The 23,107-nt window shown below is 37.0% G+C and overlaps 1 protein-coding gene across 5 annotated transcripts in view; it reads right to left on the bottom strand.

The window, feature by feature from the left end:
- The window catches only part of SPATA17 (spermatogenesis associated 17), a 248,621-nt gene that overhangs the window by 197,425 nt on the left and 28,089 nt on the right, over positions 1-23,107 (bottom strand). For all 5 annotated transcript variants that reach the window (XM_012187039.4, XM_012187041.5, XM_060396033.1 and 2 more), the window contains exons 2-4: positions 18,760-18,849; positions 16,801-16,882; positions 2,700-2,750 (exon numbers count right to left, since the gene is read on the bottom strand). In XM_012187039.4, coding sequence (XP_012042429.1) covers positions 2,700-2,750; positions 16,801-16,882; positions 18,760-18,849 — 223 coding nt within the window. The remainder of the gene's footprint in view (positions 1-2,699; positions 2,751-16,800; positions 16,883-18,759; positions 18,850-23,107) is intronic.

Genomic DNA, 23,107 nt, shown 5'->3' with positions numbered 1-23,107 from the left:
CTTTCTTCACTTTAAGTCTGAATTTGGCAATAAGGAGTTCATGATCTGAGCCACAGTCAGCTCCCGGTCTTGTTTTTTGTATAGAGCTTCTCCATCTTCGGCTGCAAAGAATATAATCAATCTGATTTCGGTGTTGACCATCTGGTGTTCAGTTCAGTTCAGTTCAGTCGCTCAGTCGTGTCTGACTCTTTGAGACCCCATGAATCACAGCACTCCAGGCCTCCCTGTCCATCACCAACTCCCAGAGTTCACTCAGACTTACGTCCATCGAGTCCGTGATGCCATCCAGCCATCTCATCCTCGGTCGTCCCCTTCTCCTCCTGCCCCCAATCCCTCCCAGCATCAGAGTCCTTTCCAATGAGTCAACTTCGCATGAGGTTGCCAAAGTACTGGACTTTCAGCTTTAGCATCATTCCTTCCAAAGAAATCCCAGGGCTGATCTCCTTCAGAATGGACTGGTTGGATCTCCTTGCAGTCCAAGGGACTCTCAAGAGTCTTCTCCAACACCACAGTTCAAACGCATCAATTCTTCGATGCTCAGCCTTTTTCACAGTCCAACTCTCACATCCATACATGACCCCAGGAAAAACCATAGCCTTGACTAGACGGACCTTAGTCGGCAAAGTGATGTCTCTGCTTTTGAATTACTATCTAGATTGGTCATAACTTTTCTTCCAAGGAGTAAGCGTCTTTTAATTTCATGGCTGCAGTCACCATCTGCAGTGATTTTGGAGCCCAAAAATAAAGTCTGACACTGTTTCCATTGTTTCCCTATCTATTTCCCATGAAGTGATGGGACCGGATGCCATGATCTTCGTTTTCTGAATGTTGATCTTTAAGCCAACTTTTTCACTCTCCTCTTTCACTTTCATCAACAGGCTTTTTAGGTCCTCTTCACTTTCTGCCATAAAGGTGGTGTCATCTGCATATCTGAGGTTATTGATATTTCTCCCGGCAATCTTGATTCCAGCTTGTGTTTCTTCCAACCCAGTGTTTCTCATGATGTATTCTGCATAGAAGTTAAATAAGCAGGGTGACAGAATAACTCAAAAACACTCCCTTCTGAGTGCTTTGGATTGATGTGGATTTCTTAGACATGCCTGTTGTTATTGTTGTTGTTTAGTTGCTCAGTTGTGTCTGATTCTTTTGTGACCCCATGGACTGTAGCCTGCCAGATTCTTCTATCCATGGGATTTCCCAGGCAAGAATACTGGAGTGGATTGCCATTTCCTTCTCCAGGGTATCTTCCTGACCCAGGGATTGAATCTGCATCTCCTGCATTTCTGGCAGATTCTTTACTACTGACCGCCTGGGAGGCCCTAGACATGCCTAGTCAAGGTAAAAGGAATCTTACCGATTCCAGTCAGATGAGAATTCAATACAAAATTTGGGGCTAAATAATAAACACAAGAATGTGTTTTTCTAGCCCTGACTCCTGTGCCTCGGTCTCCCCTGATGACTTCTGGGAACCTTTGAGCCTCCCATCATCATTTGCTTTAGATTCTCTGTTATCTATTGCTTTTTACTTTATAGGCGTATCTAACAAAGGTGCATAAAAAAGAAAAAAAAATCTAACATTATTTTAAGCTCAGAAGGTAAGCCTTTAGCAACACTGTACAGAGAATTAGGCTCTCCTAAATTCCCAGACTCAAGCATTCCTGTTAAAAGAGGAAAACCATTACTGTATTTCTAAGAGAGGTATATATAGCCCTGTGCACCTAGAGTTTCTCTTCTGGCTCAGGAGAAGCAACAACAACAAAATCTACTTTTTCCTCTTCTTTTTTTTCCCCTTAAACTACGGAAACACAGAGAGGTAGACAGATATTGGAGATTGCCCCTGGGCTGGGCTCTCATACAGTCACACTTGCAATAGAAAGCCCTTCCCAAAGCAGTATACATCATCAAAATAATGCAAATTTAACTGCCTTAGTACAATATAGGACTTTCAGAGAGAATTTGCCGATCTTGCTTCACCCAAAATAAAATCCATTACGAGTAGAAACAAGAATTAATAGATCAATGAAAGAGAATATGAGAAGGTAAAATTAAAACATGGGTTTTAAGGACATTAATGAAATTCACCTAAGTAATTTCCCCATTTATAACAGCTTCACAACTAAACTATTATCATACTGTCTGATACAAAAGAAATAATACTTTTGCTTTGGCTCTTCCCCAAATCTGTACAGAAACCAAGGAAGCTTCATAATCACAAAATTCAGCTTCTTATTAGGCAAGTAACACATAAAAATGAACACAGAAATGACAGAAATAAAACGTCTAAGCTGGAAACTGGCTTTATTACTGTGAAATCATATGAATAATTTCTAATTGATTTGTATTGGGCAGGAACCTTATATTCCAGAAGCATGCTTGTCTATTTATCACAATATTCTATATGACATATGGAAACTAATACATTGCTTCATTAATATTTACAGTCTTTCTCTAGTCATGGCTCAGAGATATTTAACATTCTAAAACATAAGCATTGATAATTAAGTGTTTTACATTTTACTCTAATTTTTAATACTGCCAAGACTATTTAGTATAACTAACTTTTTAACTATGTACTCTTTTCTCTCTTTACCATTAGCATATCAATCAAATTTGCATTATTCTGGTTTGCTCATTTTATTAAAAGCGAATTCAGGGCACAATTGACTTTTCATTTGTTTAACAAGTGAAGAAATATTTACCCTGACAGCCATTGCATTGTAGAGATTCATCTTCATAGTGTAATATGCTAACTGTGAATCAAGAAAAAAAAAGATAGCATATATTTTAGTTTTACACAAAGACAATGCAGCCTATTTTTACATATAAAACATAAGAATCTTTATACATAATACATACTAAGAGTCCTAGGCTTAGAAAAATGAAATCAAACTTTGTATTGAAGAGATAGGCTTCCTAATACATAATGCAGGCTTAACCAGAAAAATCTATGGTAGTCAAACTAGGAGCTAATGGAGATATATGATCATAAAATGCTCTCCGCTGAGTTTGATAATCAATGGTGCTCTACTGAGAATAGAATAACAAAGCAGAAATATTCACAAGTGCTGGTGACACGTAGTATTGTATGATTTATTCACTGGGGTTCTTTTAGCCAAAACTCACAGAAACATAAAAGGAATTCATATTTCAAGACGTCTGGTTTAATGAAAAATTCAAAGAAATGCTGTCTTCAGTCGAAATCGTTCAAGGATATGGATGCAGTGATGGAACAAAATTGTGCCTTCCAACCATCTGTACAAAATGTTATGTACTTAGCTGCCTCCTGAGTAATCCTTGGGAATTTTCTTTTATTTAATATTCATTTTAACACCATAAAATCATAAATACAATGATATCATGTTATAGCAAATCCCCTGATATAATGAAGACTTCCTAAAGCCTTGGTTTCTTTCTGGTACAGACACATTTATCTATTCATATACAAATCTCTGAGACAGTAAATATTTAACAACAGAGCTTATTTCAATGAAAATATTGCTTTAAATAAAACTTTCACATCTGTTATTTCCATTAAAAAGATATAATTAACATAATTCATGACAGTACAATAAACATTGAAATACATTTATTTTTCCACACAAAATATAGCTTCATCCATTTTTATTTAATCAAAACTGATCAGAATAATAGAACTTGAGCCTGGATAATAGTTGTGAGGTTTCAGCAAAAATCAGAGGTAAGTGTCCTGCCCTTTCATATAGGGGTTTTCTCCCCTGCAACAAACAGGAATTCATATAAAAGGGTTTCGCTGTAATTAGTATTGTTCGAATTGCCTGATCTGATCCAAAGCAAATTGTCTGTGGAGAGCAGCAGGGCTGGATTATTTATCAACAGTCTGAGCAATTAGGAAACAGTTGGCTGCAATATGTTATTTACAAATGAACACAATGATGTTCCTTCATTTTAAATTCTCTTTCTTCCTTATAGCAAGCATGGCATAATTCCTGGTGTTTGAGGTGAATTTAAAATATTTACTTAAATATAGCATTTCCACAGGGCAAATATAGCCATTAAATATTTTTATACAAAAGAAACACATTGGAAGCTTTATGTTTGAAAAAGTTGCGTTCAGAAATGATATTATTTATCTTTTTTCATGCTCTTCTTCAGTTAGCAGCAGGGAGCTTTCAAGCCACAGCCCTGAGTTCAATTCCTAACCTTGCTCTTACGAGCTGGGTAGCTTGAACATGGTACTTGAAGTCTCCCAGTCTCGATTTCTATCCTCATAAAATGATACCTCACATACTTCACGAAGAATAAAATGAGATAAAGTATTTAAGGTGCAAAGCTGATGGTCATTAGGAAAGGGATTGTCACTGTTATACATTTTGTGGCTCAAAGTATATAATTTAACTACAAGTAAAATTCCAAAGAGGCTTCCCTTGTAGCTCAGTCGGTAAAGAATCTGCCTGCAGTGCAGGAGACCCAGGTTCAATCCCTGGTTTGGGAATATCCCCTAGAGAAAGAAACGGCAACCCATTCCAGTATCCTTGCCTGGAAAAATCTCATGGACAGAGGAGCCTGGTGCGCTGCAGTCCATGGGGTCACAAAGAGTCGGGCATGACTGAGTGACTAACACATACTTACTTAAAATTCAAAAAGGTATAAGAAGTTAAATTTTATTCTGAATGAAGAAGAGAGAAATATGTTTGAACCTAAAGTTTAACTGGTGGCTCAGAGGTTAAAGCATCTGCCTCCAATGCGGGAGATTCGGGTTCGATCCCTGGGTTGGGAAGATTCCCTGGAGAAGGAAATGGCAACCCACTCCAGTATTCTTGCCTGGAGAATCCCATGGACTGAGGAGCCTGGTGGGCTGCAGTCCACGGGGTCACAAAGAGTTGGACACGACTGAATGACTTTACTTACCTAAAGTTTAACTAATTTTATATTTAAAAGGTAGAAAAGTACTTTGATTCTAAATTATCATTCTTATGTGAAGCCCAGATTGATGTTACATTTATTCTTAATTTTTAGTCCAGATGCTTGAGATGAAACACAGCATTTGAACACTGAATTAACCACTTGTTCACTATATTGGCTTTGTTATGTCACCTAGCTCAATTTTTACAAGGCTTCTAAAATTTTTTCTGGAAGTTGTTTTCCTTTAAAAGCAATTTTCTGAGTGCTTAATATCCATGTGGACCTTTCAGACAGGGCTGCTATTTGATGGGAATGGATCTGTGATATTGATGGGAGCATATTTCGTGTTTGAGTTTCTTTTTTTTCTACCAGGTGAATTACAGCACGGAGTGAGGGTGGGGATAAATGAGAAACACTCTCTTACAGGTCAAGTGATATTCAAAACTCACCATATCAGGTCCCAATTTTGTTCTCCAATTATCTCTCGCCATTGTCGTTTTGTAGTCGCTAAGTCATGTCTGACTCTTTGCAACCCCATGGACAGTAGCCCTCCAGGCTCCTCTGTCCTTGGGATTCTTCAGGCAAGAATACTTGAGTGGGTTGCCATGTCCTCCTCCAGGGGATCTTCTTGACTCAGGGATGGTACCCAGGTCTCCTGCACTGGTGGGCAGATATTTACCACTGAGCCACAGGGAAGCCCATCTCTCACCAGGCCACTCCTTTAAACCTCAATCTGATAAAATTATCATCTTTTCTTCACTTCCACACTCACACTACTCCCTTTGCCTGAAACGTCTTATCATTCTTTTCTAACTGATCAAATTCTCTGTTTTTCTTGCAAGCATTTACAGGAGAAACCACCTTTTCTCCCCTACTCCAAGAAGCAGCTGGCATTCTCTCAGCTCCAGTGGATACCTACCTGCAAAGCAGTTCAGACCAGGAGGAAGTACTCCTGGAAAAACCACAACCACAATAAAAACCCAAAGAACAAACAAACAAAAAAACCTCACTGTTAACTCTCAAACTTATTACATTTGTTGTTTTCCCTCCATTTTTGGAGTTGTCAATCCTCTTCAGGTACACGCTTCCTTTCCTCCATGTTGCCTCCCTGCCCTGCTCCAATAAACCAAGCAAAAGATCTTACTCTTTACAACTCCAGCTGTTACCGTGAGACTTTTCAAATCCATGTATCCACAACACACACAAATACTTGTTCTCACAACTGCCCCGTCTTTCTCAGTCCCAATGCTGTCCACTTACTTTCATAGCCATGTTCCAGACTCTGGGAACTAGATATGTTCCACCTCTTAAGTCTTAAACTCAGCAAATTCTCCTCCTTAAATCCCCGCTGCCTTAATTTCTAATAAAGGTTTTTCCATCTAGTTTAGACAGACCTAGGACAGGTACTTCCTCTTCCTCAGTTTCAAGTTCCTTTTCCACATATTTTTATATACAACAGCTATATTATTATTTTGCTACATAAACATACCATAAATTAACCAATCTTTTCTGTTACTGTTGAGCCTTTAGGTTGGAGGCCAGGAAAATCTGAGTTTCAAATGCTCAATCATTTTCAAAAACAGAAAGTAATGCATATTTATAATAAATTTAAGTGATGTGTGTGTGTATGTGTGTGTTTGTGTGTTCTGTTGTGTCCGACTCTTTTGTGACCCCATGGGCTGTAGCCCACAAGGCTCCTCTGTCCATGGGATTTCCCAGCCAAGAATACTGGAGTGGGTTGCCATTTCCTCCTCCAGGTGATCTTCCCGACTCAGGGATCAAACCCACATCTTCTGCATCTCCAGCACTGGCAGGCTGGTTCTTTACCACTGAGTACCCGAGAAGCCTAAATTTGAATGATGCATCTACATAAACCTGACCAGATCAACCGGCTTTATTTGCTAGGCCAGGCAATACAGTGGAACTATCTGCAGCAAAGTGATGACACTGGAAATTTGAGAAGCCATGCACATATGGATAACAGATCTGGGGAGCCTGTGCCTTTGTTATTTTCCACATCAGCGCCATCCTCATTTTATAATTTTGAGTATGATCATTAAAATGATTTATTATCAAATAATCGTGAGTATTTTGTGCATATGCTTTTCCTTGTTCACTGGCCACTGATAGCAATACGGTCATTATCAACAGCTGATTGTTAAAATAACCTTTCTTCTTCCACCACACACAAAAAATTAAAAGCCAATTATATTGCTTCTCAAAGTTAATATATCTTTAAAAGCAAGTAAACTAAACTTATATTCATATAATTATAATGAAAATGTTAGTAAAGTTTTAAATTAATATTAGGAAGTCAGAGTCTTAAGTTATCCGGTCTTTCATATTTAAAATGCCAGATCCTGAGGGGGAAAAATAGATTATGTTTCAGTTTTCTGCTCTAACATTAAAGAGAGATAAATGTTGCCTTGATGTATAACTGACTTGAAAGCCCTGCAAACAGATTTGTAAAATGAGTTAGGCTATATATGGTACTTTCATTCATCTAATGAAAAGAAATAAAATATCTGTACAAGCAACCATGTCAGTCTCACCAGTTTTAAAAATAATAACCAAAATTTTATGCATTTTTACTATCTATTAAAAAACAAACCTGCTGGTATTTATCATGACATCACATAATGAGAGTCGACAGTAGATGATATCCTTTGTTCCATTTAAAGCTAACAGAATTTTTCTATTTTTACTTTTCTAAATATTAATCAAATACAAAAACTTCGTAAGAAGAACAGTAAAATGATAAGAAGTATATATGGATTGTGAGCGTTTTGGCAATAACGTTATTTTTATAATTTGGAAGATAATCTATTTTTTAATGAGAGTTATTTTTATAAATTAAATGGTTCTATCATAGGTTAGTAATATTACTTTAACAAAAAGTTATAATCAAGTTCTGTTAATATGGTGGCCATATATGTTATTTACTGAATGAGCTCAATTTAAAAACATAACATTGAGCTGTTTAAATCTATAGTTTTATATATATATATACACACACATATATTTATCTCATGACAATGTATATAGAATTACTCATGTATATTAGGATAGCTGCTCTCAGAGTGTATACTTGATATTAAACACAATATAAACTATGTAATGGTAGAATATGGGTGGGCTTCCTATAGGTGGCACTAGTGGTAAAGAACCCACCTGCTCAATGCAGGAGACATAAGACACGCGGGTTCGATCCCTGGGTCAGGAAGATCCCCTGGAGGAGGACACGGCAACCTACTCCATTACACTTGCCTAAGAATCCCATGGACAGAGGAGCCTGGAAGGCTACAGTCTATGGAGCTGCAAACAGTTGAACACAACTGAAGTGACTTAGCAGGAATGGTAAGAGGAAATTGAAAAGGATAACAAGATGTATACAGTTGTCCTGTATAGGTTATATTGGTGAATTCACTCAGATAACACTCAAAGTGCTAGTTTTCCAAAAGAGACAGATGATATATTTCAACATTATTCTGGTACTATCATCTACAGAAATGACTGTATTCACGTCACCATTTATGAAACAAAACAAGGAGTGGTAAAGACGGGCTACTTAGAACATTATGCAGTTGAAAACAAGAAGGGCACCAAAACAGTAGGACCAGTTGAGTACCCAGTGGGAAAAGCAGGCTGCAGTGAAACCACAGCAGGAATCCAGCAGGCCTGAGCACACACACCGGGTGACTGGAAATCCACTGCTAACGGAAAAGAAGAGTCACAGCACATCCTTATCAACAGGGAAGATTTTCAAGGTTATGAATCAATAGTCCTCAGTTCTTCAGATGGACAAATTTGGGTTATGCTGCCAGATAAAGCATTATAAAAGTCAGCAGGAAGACCTGAAATGGAGATTGAAAATTAAAATAAACAAAATAAACTGTCATCCAGGAAGGAAAAAGGAATCAAATCACAAAGGAAAATTGAAATGGTTCTGTTATGTCGGGTCAGTGAGGGAATGATAGTGGAGAATGCATAACACTTCAGGACTGGATAAGTCAGCTGGTGTTCCTTTGAAAATTATGTAAAAGCTGGATGGAAATATTTTGGTATAGTAGAATTTTAATGGAGAATTTTAAGGTTCTGTTTTAAAATATAGAACCCATCTAAAATAGAGATCCTAGGATTTCTGACTTTCCACAATTTACTTTCCGTTTGACCTTTGCCACATGTGAGACTGTTGATAACTCCAAGATTTCTAACAGTTTTCTCCTTTGGTTCCTGTGATATTGTGTCTCTGCTTTTCTGTTTATTATCTACCTATAATTCCCTTCCTCTACCTAAATCCTACTAATGCATTCCATAAGCCTCAATTCTTGGCCCTCTGCTCTACTGTTCAGACACTTTTCCATCAGGTAGAAAATCCTGCCATCTTATACTGATGGCTCTAAAACCTTTATCTCCAGTTCTGACTCTTCAGCTAAAAGTTCTCTTTAATAAGCATTTGTTCAGTGCTAATTATAATGTGCCAGCCACTCTGCTGAGAGATAGGAAAGTCGCCTTACAAGATACCACCACATGGAGGTGTCCTAACATCATCACAGACTCAAAATCTCCGAATTTCATTTTGTAAAAGCTTCACTGAATGTCCAACTCAGAATGTTTTCTTATCAACATCCATGCTTTTGTTGTCATTACAATCATTAATCAGCTTTGCTGAGAAAAAAAAAAAGAAAGAAAGAATGCAGCCATCTCAGTAGCTTATAAAACAAAATGCTTATTTCTCACTCACATTACCTGTGGGCTAAGCTTCCCTGTGGCTATAGTCCACAACACATAGCTTAGCCCAAAACCAATGCAATGGGGAGGAATCACTCCTTTACAAGGAAGGGGGTAGGGAAGAATTTTTGGCACACATGAATACTACCCACCTGCTGTGTTGGCCATAGTGAGGTCTCCAACTTATGTCCCTATGAGTAATTAATTTATCCAGTTAGCAAAAGATTCTGCAGGCTTTCTATATAACATTTACTGTGATCGTTTGAGATATAATAACTAGAACAGTCATTGCCTCTCAGGAGGTCCCAGTCAAATGAGAGACGTCAGTAAACAACCAGATCACAGTGACACGAATACCTACAGGAGCAAAGCCTGAGGAAGGCACACCTCCTACCATTCCACACTCAACCTCAGGAGATCAGGGAAGGACAATCTTTAAGTAAAGTCTTGAGGCATGAGTAGGCATTCAGACCAATAGGAAGCAGTCAGAGTGAAGAAGGGCATCCAGGCAAAGTAAATAGCATTTGCAAGAAGCCTGTAGGGCACAGCATAACTTAGCAACGGCAAATGGTTTATTTACAATGTTGTGTTAGTTTTAGGTGTGCGGCAAGGTGCATCAGGTATGCATACCCATATATCCACTCTTTGTTTAGATTGTTTTTCCCATAAATAGGTCATTAGAGAGTATTAAAGTAGAGTTCTCTGTGCTATACAGTAGGTTCTTATTAGTTATCTCTTTTATATATAGTAGTGAATAGAGTATATTTATACAGATGTAGCAAGAAGTAAGGGTAAATAAGAAGGGATCATGAGACAATGAAAATCCACCATGTCATGTCAAAGAGTGTGAATTTTACAGTGTTCTACGACGAGGACTGTAGGCATGGGAGTAAAATTACTCTTGATTCCTAGTTTAGGTTGGAATCAAGAGACTTTTCTGAGGGACAATGCCAAGCAGTTGATGACTGAAAGGAGATAGAAGGTGGGGAAAAGAGTGTGGCGAGGAGTCGAGAATGAGATTGGATTTCTGGCTGAATGGCTGTGCCATTTACTTGAATAAAGGTATACAGAAGGAGGAATAACTTTGGAGTGCCTCAGGGACCTCCAGAAAAAGATTTTTAGAAGGTAGGTAGCATAGGCAATGGCACCCCACTCCAGTACTCTTGCCTGGAAAATCCCGTGGGTGGAGGAGCCTGGTGGGCTGCAGTCCATGGGGTCGCGAAGAGTCGGACACGACTGAGCGACTTCACTTTCACTTTTCACTTTCATGCATTGGAGAAGGAAATGGCAACCTACTCCAGTGTTCTTGCCTGGAGAATCCCAGGGATGGGGATTCTCAATCCCCGGTGGGCTGCCGTCTATGGGGTCGCACAGAGTCAGACACGACTGAAGCAACTTAGCAGCAGTAGCAGCAGCAGCATATGGATATACAGGGATCAGAAACTGGGAACTTTAGTCCCATCTTTTAAACTCCTTGAGTCTCCATGTCTTTATCTATAAGAAGAAGATAGAACACCTGCATTTTCTACTTGACAGACTATTACTGGAAAATATGAAGCAATGAGTGTAAAACATGTTTTTAAACAAGAAAGGCCCTTAGAAGTATAGGAAATTATTTGATAAAAGTCACATTCCGCTCCTACCAATGTTCTGCTAGTCCTCAACCTCTCTCCCGCCACCTATATCAACATCCTCACCATTTCCTGTTACACCATGCACATTCCCAGTTTCAAACCTTCATTCACGTGGTTCCTAATTGAAATATCCTTGCCTCTCCCCAACCTATAGTTTCCTGATCCCCAGAGGTTCAGCATAAATCTCACCACTTTGACCTTCAGAGATAACATTAACTTCCTACCTGAGTGCTTATTATCTGCCTGTGTGTGTTTGGTGGGGGAGTACCTTTTAAATTGACTTGCCTTTTTAATTAATTTTCTGTATTTAATAGATAATATATTCACATTGTTTAAAATTCAAAACCTACCAAAGGGTTTACAGTAAAAAGTCTATTTCTTATGCTTAGTCCTGAAGTACTCGGTTCTCTTCTCCTCCAGGCAATTAATATCATTTTCCTGTGATCCTTCCTTAGAAAAGCAAATTAAAATCAGTGTCTTTCAGATCATGCCCTCCTGGCTCAGATGACAACAGAGGCCACAAGGAAAGAGACCAACCAATTCTGTTTCCAGTTTCCAAAATAGCTGTACTGTTTGCACCTGTTTTTAGCACACAGGGATTAAAAAGTTTGCTAAATTTTAGTTAAGGGGGAGTTCTATTGCAAAAGTTTTAAAATCACTAGTTATATCATTCATTTTATAAGCTAATATATAGTATATGGCATTATTACTATTATTGTATGCAGCTGTTAGGCAAAAAAATATTATGCAGAATAAATTTAGAAATGGTGGTTTAAAGATAGCTGATATAGGACTATATGTGTGACAATGTATACTAATGTGCGTGACAGGATAATTAACATAGATTCAAACACTATCCATAATTCATGCCCCACTCCCAACTCACAAGAGTAGCAGGTCCTTTCATGCATTTTTGCTTCAGTCAGTTTATATGTGACTGTCCATCCCCAGCTTTGCTCCCCTAAAACCTGAGCTCTGAGAAATCATAGTGATGGAGTGGGGAACATTAATGGAAGAAACATGGACAGAAAAAGAGAAATAATGAAGAAAATATCCCACATGCCTGGGAAAGAGTGGGGCATTAACTTTTTGTAATAATACAGTCCGTCGAGTCCGTGATGCCATCCAGCCATCTCATCCTCTGTCGTCCCCTTCTCCTCCTGCCCCCAATCCCTCCCAGCATCAGAGTCCTTTCCAATGAGTCAACTTCGCATGAGGTGGCCAAAGTACTGGAGTTTCAGCTTTAGCATCATTCCTTCCAAAGAAATCCCAGGGCTGATCTCCTTCAGAATGGACTGGTTGGATCTCCTTGCAGTCCAAGGGACTCTCAAGAGTCTTCTCCAACACCACAGTTCAAAAGCATCAATTCTTCGGCGCTCAGCTTTCTTCACAGTCCAACTCTCACATCCATACATGACCACTGGAAAAACCATAGCCTTGACTAGACGGACCTTTGTTGGCAAAGTAATGTCTCTGCTTTTGAATATGCTGTCCAGGTTGGTCATAACTTTTCTTCTAAGGAGTAAGCGTCTTTTAATTTCATGTCTGCAGTCACCATCTGCAGTGATTTTGGAGCCCCCAAAAATAAAGTCTGACACTGTTTCCACTGTTTCCCCACCTATTTCCCAGGAAGTGATGGGACCAGATGCCATGATCTTTGTTTTCTGAATGTTGAGCTTGAAGCCAACTTTTTCACTCTCCTCTTTCACTTTCATCAAGAGGCTCTTTAGTTCCTCTTCACTTTCTGCCATAAGGGTAGTGTCATCTGCATATCCGAGGTTATTGATATTTCTCCCGGCAATCTTGATTGCAGCTTGTGCTTCTTCCAGCCCAGCGTTTCTCATGATGAACTCTGCATATAAGTTAAATAAGCAGGGTGACAATATACAGCCTTGACGTACTCCTTTTCCTATTTGGAACCAGTCTGTTGTTCCATGCCCAGTTCTAACTGTTGCTTCCTGACCTGCATACAGGTTTCTCAAGAGGCAGGTCAGGTGGTCTGGTATTTCCATCTCTTTCAGAATTTTCCACAGTGTATTGTGATCCACACAGTCAAAGGCTTTGGCATAGTCAATAAAGCAGAAATAGATGTTTTTCTGAAACTCTCTTGCTTTTTTGATGATCCAACAGATGTTGGCAGTTTGATCTCTGGTTCCTCTACCTTTTCTAAAACCAGCTTGAACATCAGGGAGTTCACGGTTCATGTATTGCTGAAGCCTGGCTTGGAGAATTTTGAGGATTACTTTACTAGCATGTGAGATGAGTGCAATTGTGCGGTACTTTGAGCATTCTTAAGTATATAAAATGCTTAGTACAATATTTCACTCTCACTAGTCAGCCAGTAAATGGCAGCTATTTTAATCTCATTTAGTAATTATATGCCAAGATCAGATTATGTTATTTACTGAGATATTTATGTTAGGTACTACGCACACAATGGCAAAAACAGGTAAATAAGTAAAATAGATATGTTCAAAAACACCGTACAGGTTATCAGATTTAAAAACCATCAAGAACCAATTTAACTGAGGAAAATTTCCATTTTTTTTCAAGAACCCAAAGATAATTAGATCCAAATCTGGAGAATAACTTGGTGATCATGCTGAGTGACATTCTTTGTGATCCAGTCGAGACCCTAAAGTAACAAAACAAATTTTCTTGGGTGGCTCATTACTTGAACTTTTAAAGATATTTTTTTCAGCAACTCCAATATCATTAGAACAAATATAGATTCCAAAGTTGAATATTTTGACAACAGTCACTGAAATGTATACATTTTCATATGCTTGATTAAAAGGAGATGTCAATCATTCATAACCATCTGGATGGTGACTTGTGAGTAGAAATAGCAGCATGAAAGTTAAGTCGGTAATGTTCAAGGAATGCCATACGCATAAGTATACGCTACAGCCTTTTCTACACAAAGACATAGATCTCATGATGAATGATAATGAATAATGAGGCTAAAGACGCTCATTATTCCATAGAAAACAACTTAATTTTTGATCATTCTGTTTAAGTAACCTGACTCTATTAAAAATTGATTTGCAGGAGCTCCGACTCACCAAATCTGGGAAAATTTGAGCAGCAAACCAATTAGTGATAATTTATTATAATCCATTAAGCAAAATAGGAACTCATGAGTTAAAACTGTTACAAACAAATGAATGAATGAATAAAGAGGAAAAAGTCTCTTTCTTATACGAAAATGCCAACAAGAAAATGTGGAAGAAATGACAGGGTTAGGAAAATCACTATTTGACAAATTTAATAATTCTTACTCTAGTACGAATCATAATGACATGGTAAATCTAGAATAAAAAATTTTGGTGATGAAGAAGATATATACCCAGTCTTAAAACACTGCCTCTTAAGACAAAATTAGCAAATCTAAAAGTGTGAGAGATACTACCTTAAATTATCAAATTTAGCATCAACTGCCATGAGACAAACTGACATCATATGGTTCCTAATATGATGTATTGACATGTATTGTAATATAAAATGTCTAACCTCACTAACAATGAAGAAACATAAACCAAAACTGAGGAATAATATAAAAAATAATTATTCTATACTCTTCAAGAATAAAGGTCATGCAAAGCATAGATAGACCAAACACGTTAAAGGTAACTATGGAGAAACAACAACTAAATACAATGTGAAACACTGGTTTATTCCCTGGAAAAGATGTGTTTGCTATAAGTTAAATCATTAGGACAATCAGTGAAATATGAATAGAATCTAAAGAACAGACAATTGATTTGTACAGATGTCAGTTTCCTGATTTTGATCATTTTAATATGGTTATGTAGAAAATATCCACTGATGAATTGAGAGGTAAGGGGCACTTTCTATAACTTTGTTAACAGCAGTGGAAAAAAAACACAGAAATACAAATAGAGAGGTAAAAGAAAATTATATAGTATAGTTGTACACTTGAATATAAGAATATAGGAGAATTAAGAATAATTCTTAGGAGATAATAGGAGAAATTAAGGATATAGGAGAAATTAAGACTATAGGAAAATTCCTTGTCCTATTTTTGCAACATTTCTATAAATGTGAAATTATTTCAAAATTTAAAAATCACTTTGTAAGTAGCCTTAAATGACGTAAGAGATTAGTGTTCTAGACAAGAAAACCCAGGCTAACACTTCATGACATTAATGAGATATCCTTTTGTTTGTTGCAGACATGTAAGTGAGCTATTCAACCAGGTAAATTAAAAGAATAAAATTTTCCTTGGTATTAGTGGATTCTTAAAATCTGAAGTGACATATATTAATTAACTGGGAATATATAGTATTAAACAGGAACTTAACAGAATTATGGTATTTAGAGAATCTATCACTAAAATAGGTTCCCCAGTAGGGACATCAGATCTACTCTATAAAAACATCAGTGATTTTAAACCTAGCTGTTAGAGAGATCCAATACTTGTAAAAAATTGTGCCAGCATCTTAAAAAAAAATACTTTATTTCATGAAATCTAAAGTATTAGGCTCTTCTCTAAACAGTTCCTTTATTTTATTAACATGTTTTACAATTTTCTCACCAAAGGTGAATACATTATTTTTTTAACTTTTAATTGGAGGATAATTGCTTTACAACGTTTTGTTAGTTTCTGCCACACATCAACATGAATCTGCCATAGGTATACATATGCCTGGCATGCTGCAGTTCATGGGGTCACAAAGAGATGGACATGACTCAGTGACTGAACAATAACAATACATATATTCCCTCCCTTTATTATTTAGTTGTCTACTTATTTTTTCTTTTCTCCCTCTATATCTTCTAACTTCATTTAAATGCCTCTAATAAAGAATGAATTAAGAAAAAATTTAAACTATTATAGTGGAAAGCATAACAAATCAGAAAATTAGTGAAGGAGGAGAATGATTAGAAACCTCCTCATTTTATACCAAAAAATTATTTTTCCTAATTTCTAAAATCTCTGAACTGAAGTGTAAGTTGGCATGTTATCTCATACTTCTGCAAGTCTATTGGTGGGTATAGATGATTGTGTTATGCTACGTATATTAAGGTAAATCTTCAAAATCTCCCAAGAGTCAATCAAAGGGAATGATAAGTAGCACAGAGAGAAACTACCTTACATTTTTCCTTTGCAGAATTAATTTGGGGCACTTTAACCAATGTTTACTAACTGTTTGGTGAGCCAGAGATTAGTCTAAATGTTGGTGGACTAAAAATGAACAAGCTACAATGCTTACTCTGAAAAACCTCACCATCTAGAAAATGGAAAGGATCTTCAGCAAATAAGTATATACAAATACATATGCTGTAAAGAGTACTTTAACAAAAATAAAATATCTGATATAGTTTGGGTACAAAGAAGTTAGTCATCAATTTTTCTTGGAAAAATCAGCAACATCTTCTCAGAAGTCTCATTCTAAAAATTAAGCTCAATTTTGTTCTCCTACAAATATTATCAGTAACTCTAAGACTACTATAAATGTGACCGATGTGAATAAATTACAATAAATTATATAATCCAAATGCTAACATATATAAATTTCAGAATATTTACCTTCACGATTGCTTGATATTGTTGTCTGCCTAAGTAACCTCTCCATTGTTTCTGAATAATTGTTGCTACTCTGTGTAAATACCTAGGTAGAAAATATGCTTATTAGTATGCTTTCATTGAAACAATGATATATTTTCAATTTCTGCCTAGAACATTCCTTTCCACATATTCAAGAAATCAAATTCAAAGACAAGTTTATGCGTACTTTTAAAGACAGTATGGAGGTTCTCCAAAAAACTAAAAATATAACTACCATATGATCCAGCAATCCATCCCTGGGTATATATCTGAAGAAAACAACAACACTAATTTTAAAAGATAAATGCACCCTAATATTCATAGCAGTATTACTTACAATTACCAAGATGGAAGCAACTTATGTGTTCATCAAAAGATGAATGGATAGAGAAGATACTATATATTTTATATACAAACACACACACACTACAATATTGCTCAGCTATAAAAAAGAATGAAATTTTGCCATTTCCAACAACATGGCTGGAACTGGAGAGTATTATGCTTAGGGAAATTAGTAAGACAGAGAAAGCCAAATACTATATATTATCACTTATACATAGAATCTAAAAAATAAAACAAGCTAGTGAAAGTCAAAAATAAAAGCAAAAGAAGAATTTCAGACATAGAGAATGAACTAATCAGTGGGGAGAGGGAAGGGGGGAAATAGACAGAGGTAGGGAATTAAGAGGGAATACTATGTATAAAATAAATAAGCTACAGAGATATACTACAGCACAGGGAATATACTCAATGTTTTATAACCACGTGCTGTGCTTAGTTGCTCAGTTGTGTATGACTCTGCGAACCCATGGACTGAAGCCCGCCAGGCTCCTTTGTCCAAGGGGATTTTCCAGCAAGAATACTGGAATGGGATGCCATGCCCTCCTCTAGGGGATCTTCCCAACCCAGGGATTGAATGCAACTTTCCCGCATTGAAGGTGGATTCTTTACCTTCTGAGCCACCAGGATGGAATATAATCTATAAAAATTGTGCATCACTATGAAACTAATTGAGTAAATTACTTAAAAAAATAAATCAAAAGTAAATTAAGAAGAAGAATATAATGAAAGACTATAACACAGGCCATAGTGACATGTTGAGAAATAAGCCAGGCAATATTGATGTGAATCACTATAAGTACTTTGAAATAATTCCTGAAGTCAAGAAACACTTTCCTTTTTCATACTCATGTTCCTCAGTCTATCCCAAGTAATGTCATTTTAGTCTGTTGAATTAAAAAATACTCTGCTGTCATGTTCCTATTTGGCATAGTGGCCAAAAGAGAAACCTCATCTTCCTCCTTTTACTTCCATGTCTGGCTCCTACTAGTTAATATAAGAAAGACTACAGTATAACCCCTAGCTCACCAGCTGACTTATAATGGACTAGTCATATTCTTTCTCCACCTCACCAAGGGCAATATTTTTCAGAACTGATGAGAAACTGAAGGAAATCTGAGCACTGAAGAAAAAGTGGAAACAGTTAAGATAGGGATCAACTTTGGTCTCTCTGTACTCAGAATGGTATCATTTTGGCACCATTTGTCTTTATTTACCAACATGTTGGAGAGGATTGGAATAGTTTCTGTTTTGTTTCATTTTGCTCTGTTTTTCTTTCTTACCAGTCAATAAATTCATTGCTATGAAAATAAAGGTTCAGTCATTTGTCACATCCTATGGAACCTGCAGAAAATAATCTGATCAAGTATCCTTATAACATTGAGAATTTTCCAGCGATATGGTTAATCTCATTTGGTATTTTGATACATAAGAAACAAGGAGCAAAAAGAGCTGTCTTTAAAGGACATCATATAAGTTATTAACTTCCTTACAAGTAAAAAAAAAATATTTGCAATGAGAACTACATGAATAAATTACATTTTCTAAGGAGTATATTTTTATGGTACATCTGAGGTTTCCATGGAAAAATCAATATACCTGATATATGCTCGAACTTGACATCCTCGAAACCAGCTCTGGATTTTAACTGCTGCATCATTCTCCTTTTTTCGAAATACATCCACAACACTAAAAACAAATTTTTTTAAAGCATTTCATTAGTAACTAATATAATTATAAAGCAAATCAACCTGTTAAACTTAATTTTTAACTTATTCCAAAAGGATAATTATAATTCAAATGTTATTTTAAATGAAATTAAAATGCTAAATTGGAGAAGGAAATGGCAACCCACTCCAGCATTCTTGCCTGGAGAATCCCACGGACAGTGAAGCTTAGTGGCCTACAGTCCACGGAGTCGCAAAGAGTCGGACACGACTGAAGCTACTTAGTCCAAAATGCTAAATAAAGAAAATATTTCAGAAACAATGAGCTATGTTTAAAAAATTAACCTTTCTCTGAGAGACCACGTGCTTTCAATAGCTTTACTTTTTTTATTTTTATAATCATCTATTTGCAACTAATTAATTTGCCAGTGGTATTTATAAGGAAATTTAGAAAGCAATGTGCTATTTTGTCATTATTTTTAAACATAATTATTTGAATTTATTTTTTTAAATGCCACTACACATATCACACAAGATTAAAATCCTCACATATTTCACTCACTGCATAAGTTAAATGAACTGCCTCTAAGTAAAATGAATTCATCATTTTGCCTGTTCTAGACAGAGTTCTGAGAACGTCTACTTCAATTACGGAGTCAGGGGGCAGGGTCATAGGCCTCATAAAGAGACAAGAAATTCAGTCTTTAGATTTTACTGACTTACAAGGAAGAAAAAGTTTTACTCAAGACAGATCTCCATCTTAATTTTTTCAGTCATTACAATTCTCTCCCCATCCCCATTTGATAAGGTCCTATTGCTTATGGAAATTACTATGAAACACAGAGTAATTTCTCTCCTGTAACATTGGCTGGCAAAAATTTAGCACTCTCTGTCTACTAAATAAATAAAGAATTGCTAGTCATTTACTTTTCACTTGTTAAAAAATTCTCTCAAAAATTCTCTCAAGATTATTTTTCATTTTCATTGCTAGATTAAATATATAGATTTTATTGAAAATGAAAGTGTTAATCGGTCAGTCGTGTATGACTCTTTGCGACCCCATGGACTGTAGCTCACCAGGCTCCTCTGTCCATTGGATTCTCCAGGCAAGAATACTGGAGTGGGTAGCCATTCCCTTCTCCAGATCTTCCTGACCCAGGGATTGAACCTGGGTCTTCTGCATTGCAAGTGGATTCTTTACCATCTAAGCCACCAGAGAAGCCCAATAAATTCAGACAATTAGAACAAAACAGAATGGAAAAAAGAATACTTCAAAAATACTATGAAGTTGACTGAGAAAAAAAAAAAATGGCAATTAAACCATCAGTGACAAAGAGTTAAAGAAACAAGCAGAAGGATTATCTGTCTACTAGATAACCAGGAAGTAGAGTTATCTAGACAGACTAATTGAAAAGGATTTACAAAAGCAGGGAGAAGAACAAAAATTATGCATCAAGTCAGTGACCCAGATGTTGAAAATAGTAGTGAAAAATTATACAAATCAGTATAAGGGTTAGTAGAAGTAAAGCATAAACTGTAAAACCTACACAAGAGAATAGTCACTCTACCAGATCAAGAAAGGCGTCGAGATAAGACAGCTGTTGCTGTTGATGCTGTTGTTTAGTCACTAAGTCGTGTCCAACTCTTTGTGACCCTCATGGACTGTAGCCCTCCAGGCTCCTTGGTCCAAGGGATTTCCCAGGCAAGAATACTGGAATGGGTTGCCATTTTCTTCTCCAGGGGATCTTCCCAAGCCAAGGTTAGAACCTCCATCTCCTTGCAATAAAATTTACTGGACATAATTGTGTGGTGACACGTTAGACAATTAGGAGTAGAAGAAAAGAAAGTTTGGCTCCAGAGACATAATGGATATAATTCCCCCCCTTTTTTTTTTTGGCCACACAATATGTGGGATCCTAGTTCCCCAATCGGCAATCAAACCTGTGCCCTCTGCATTAGAAGCACGGAGTCTTAACCACTGAACCAACAGGAAGTCCCAAAGAATGTCATTCCTAACACCCAACTTTTGTCTTCCCAGAGCTGCTTCCTCTAGGGGACTGCATGCCATCTGCCACACTGAATCTCTGTGAAGAATGCCACTTGCAAACTCCCTGACTATATCTTTCAGGGTATGGACATCTACCCCATTTTAGGATGATGGAGCTGCTGAGGACTCAACAGGAGCCCGCATGCTCTTAGAAACTTGAAGCCTGGGGTGATTATGGGTAAAAGACAGCCAGATGTCTGAACAACTCTGTTAAAAGAAATAAAGAGAATAATAATATCCTGTGCATGCTAAGTTGCTTCAGTCGTGTCTGACTCTTTGCGACCCTAAGATCTACAGCCCTCCAGGCTCCTCTGTCCATGAGATTCTCCAGGCAAGAATACTGGAGTGGGATGCCATGTCCTCCTCCAAAGGATCTTCCAGACTCAGGGATCAAACCTGCATCTTTTGTGTCTCCTACAATGGCAGGTGGGTTCTTTACCATTATCGCCACCTGGGAAGCCCAATAATATCTTAAATAAACTAATACATCATGTGCCAGCACTATTCCAACCATTTTACATACCACTGAGTTAACTCATACATAATTCCTTTCAACACCTCAATGGAGTAAATAAGCATGTCCATTTGACAGAGGAAGATACTGAGACAGAGGTAAGAGTAGTGATATGCCCAAGGTCACATGTTGGTTGGTGTCAGAGTCAAATGTTGATTCTAGGTAATCTGGTTCTTGAGGCTGCATTCTTAACCATCACTTTCCCTAAAGGTGAAGAGGAATGATGAGAACAGGAGAAAGGAGGGAAGAAAATGGAATAAAGAGCAAGAAAGAAAAGGTGAGAGGCAAAAATGCATGTGAGCCTTTTCCAAATATAATATTGAAATTTCGTGGCATAAAATATCACCAATCTCCTTAAAATTATAAAATAAAAGATGAAGATGTGGAAAAACACCAACAAAAAACAAAAATTACTCACTATACTATCATGAGAATGCAGTGCAATAGCTTGCTCCCTGGAAGAAAAGCAATGACAAGTCTAGACAGCATACTAAAAAGCAGAGACATTATTTTGCTGACAAAGGTCCATATAGTCAAAGCTATCATTTTTTCAGTAGTCCTGTACAGATGTGAGAGTTGGACCATAAAGAAGACTGGACGCTGAAGAACTGATGCTTTCAAACCGTAATGCTGGAGAAGACTCTTGAGAGTCCCTTGGACTGCAAGAAGATCAAACCAGTCAAACCTAAAGGAAATAAAGTATTCATTGTATTCATTGAAAGGACTAATGCTGAAGTTCCAATACTTTGGCCACCTGATGAGAAGAGCTGACTCATTGGAAAAGACTGATGCTGGGAAAGAATGATGACAAGAGAAGGGGGTGACAGAGGATAAGATGATTGAACGGCATCATTGACTCAATAGGCATGAGTTTGAGCAAACTTCAAGAGACAGTGAAGGACAGGGAAGCCTGGCATGCTGCAGCCCATGGGGTTGCGAAGTGTCGGACATGACTGAGCAACTCAACAACAACAAGGCACTCATGTATGTGGCCAAAAATAAACAATTTGGTCTTTGAACACATACAAAAAACTTTCACCTACACAAGTTCAAAGTCACAAAACTTCAGAAATGTTTGTTAGAGCTGCACACATATACACATTGTAGTAAAATTACAATGGAATGGTGAAAATACAAATCTCAGGACAGACATGGAGCAATTTCTAAGACCTGTCGTGTCTTCATACACTGGGAATTCCATAACGGGAAAACTAAAGACCTTGTGCTATTGTCACTACATTTGAAAGAAAGAAAAAAAGAAGAAATGAAAAAAAAATCAATACAATTGAAGAGCAGCAAAAGACAGCCAATTTACAGAAAAGAAAATACAAGCAATTTTCACTTTTAGAAGCCCTTGACCTGGGTTCTAGGTATATTTTCACTTTGAGACCTATATATAACAAACTCATCTTGTAAATGCCAATGTATATTTCAGGAAAAATTATATTGAAACAAACACTTCCTTAGAGTTTTGGAAAACGTTCCTTTAGTCAAAAAGCTGAAGGTAGGCATTGATGAATGGTTTCCAATGTTAAATTTTACTGTGAAATGTCATTACTTTTCCAAAAAACATAAGCATATTATATTTTGTTCTGAACAGTGAAGTAGTTAATGTTACTTCCACAAAATACGTTAATTTTCTGTTCCTTTAAGGCAATGTGAAAGAGGAAGTATTACCTTTATATACAAAGCTATTTATTTATAGAATTTTGGTACAAC

This window comes from Ovis aries, chromosome 12 (genome assembly GCF_016772045.2).
Source record: "Ovis aries strain OAR_USU_Benz2616 breed Rambouillet chromosome 12, ARS-UI_Ramb_v3.0, whole genome shotgun sequence".
NCBI lineage: Eukaryota > Metazoa > Chordata > Mammalia > Artiodactyla > Bovidae > Ovis > Ovis aries.
The sequence above is the reverse complement of the archived record's forward strand: the minus strand, read 5'-3'. Positions and strand labels throughout refer to the sequence as shown.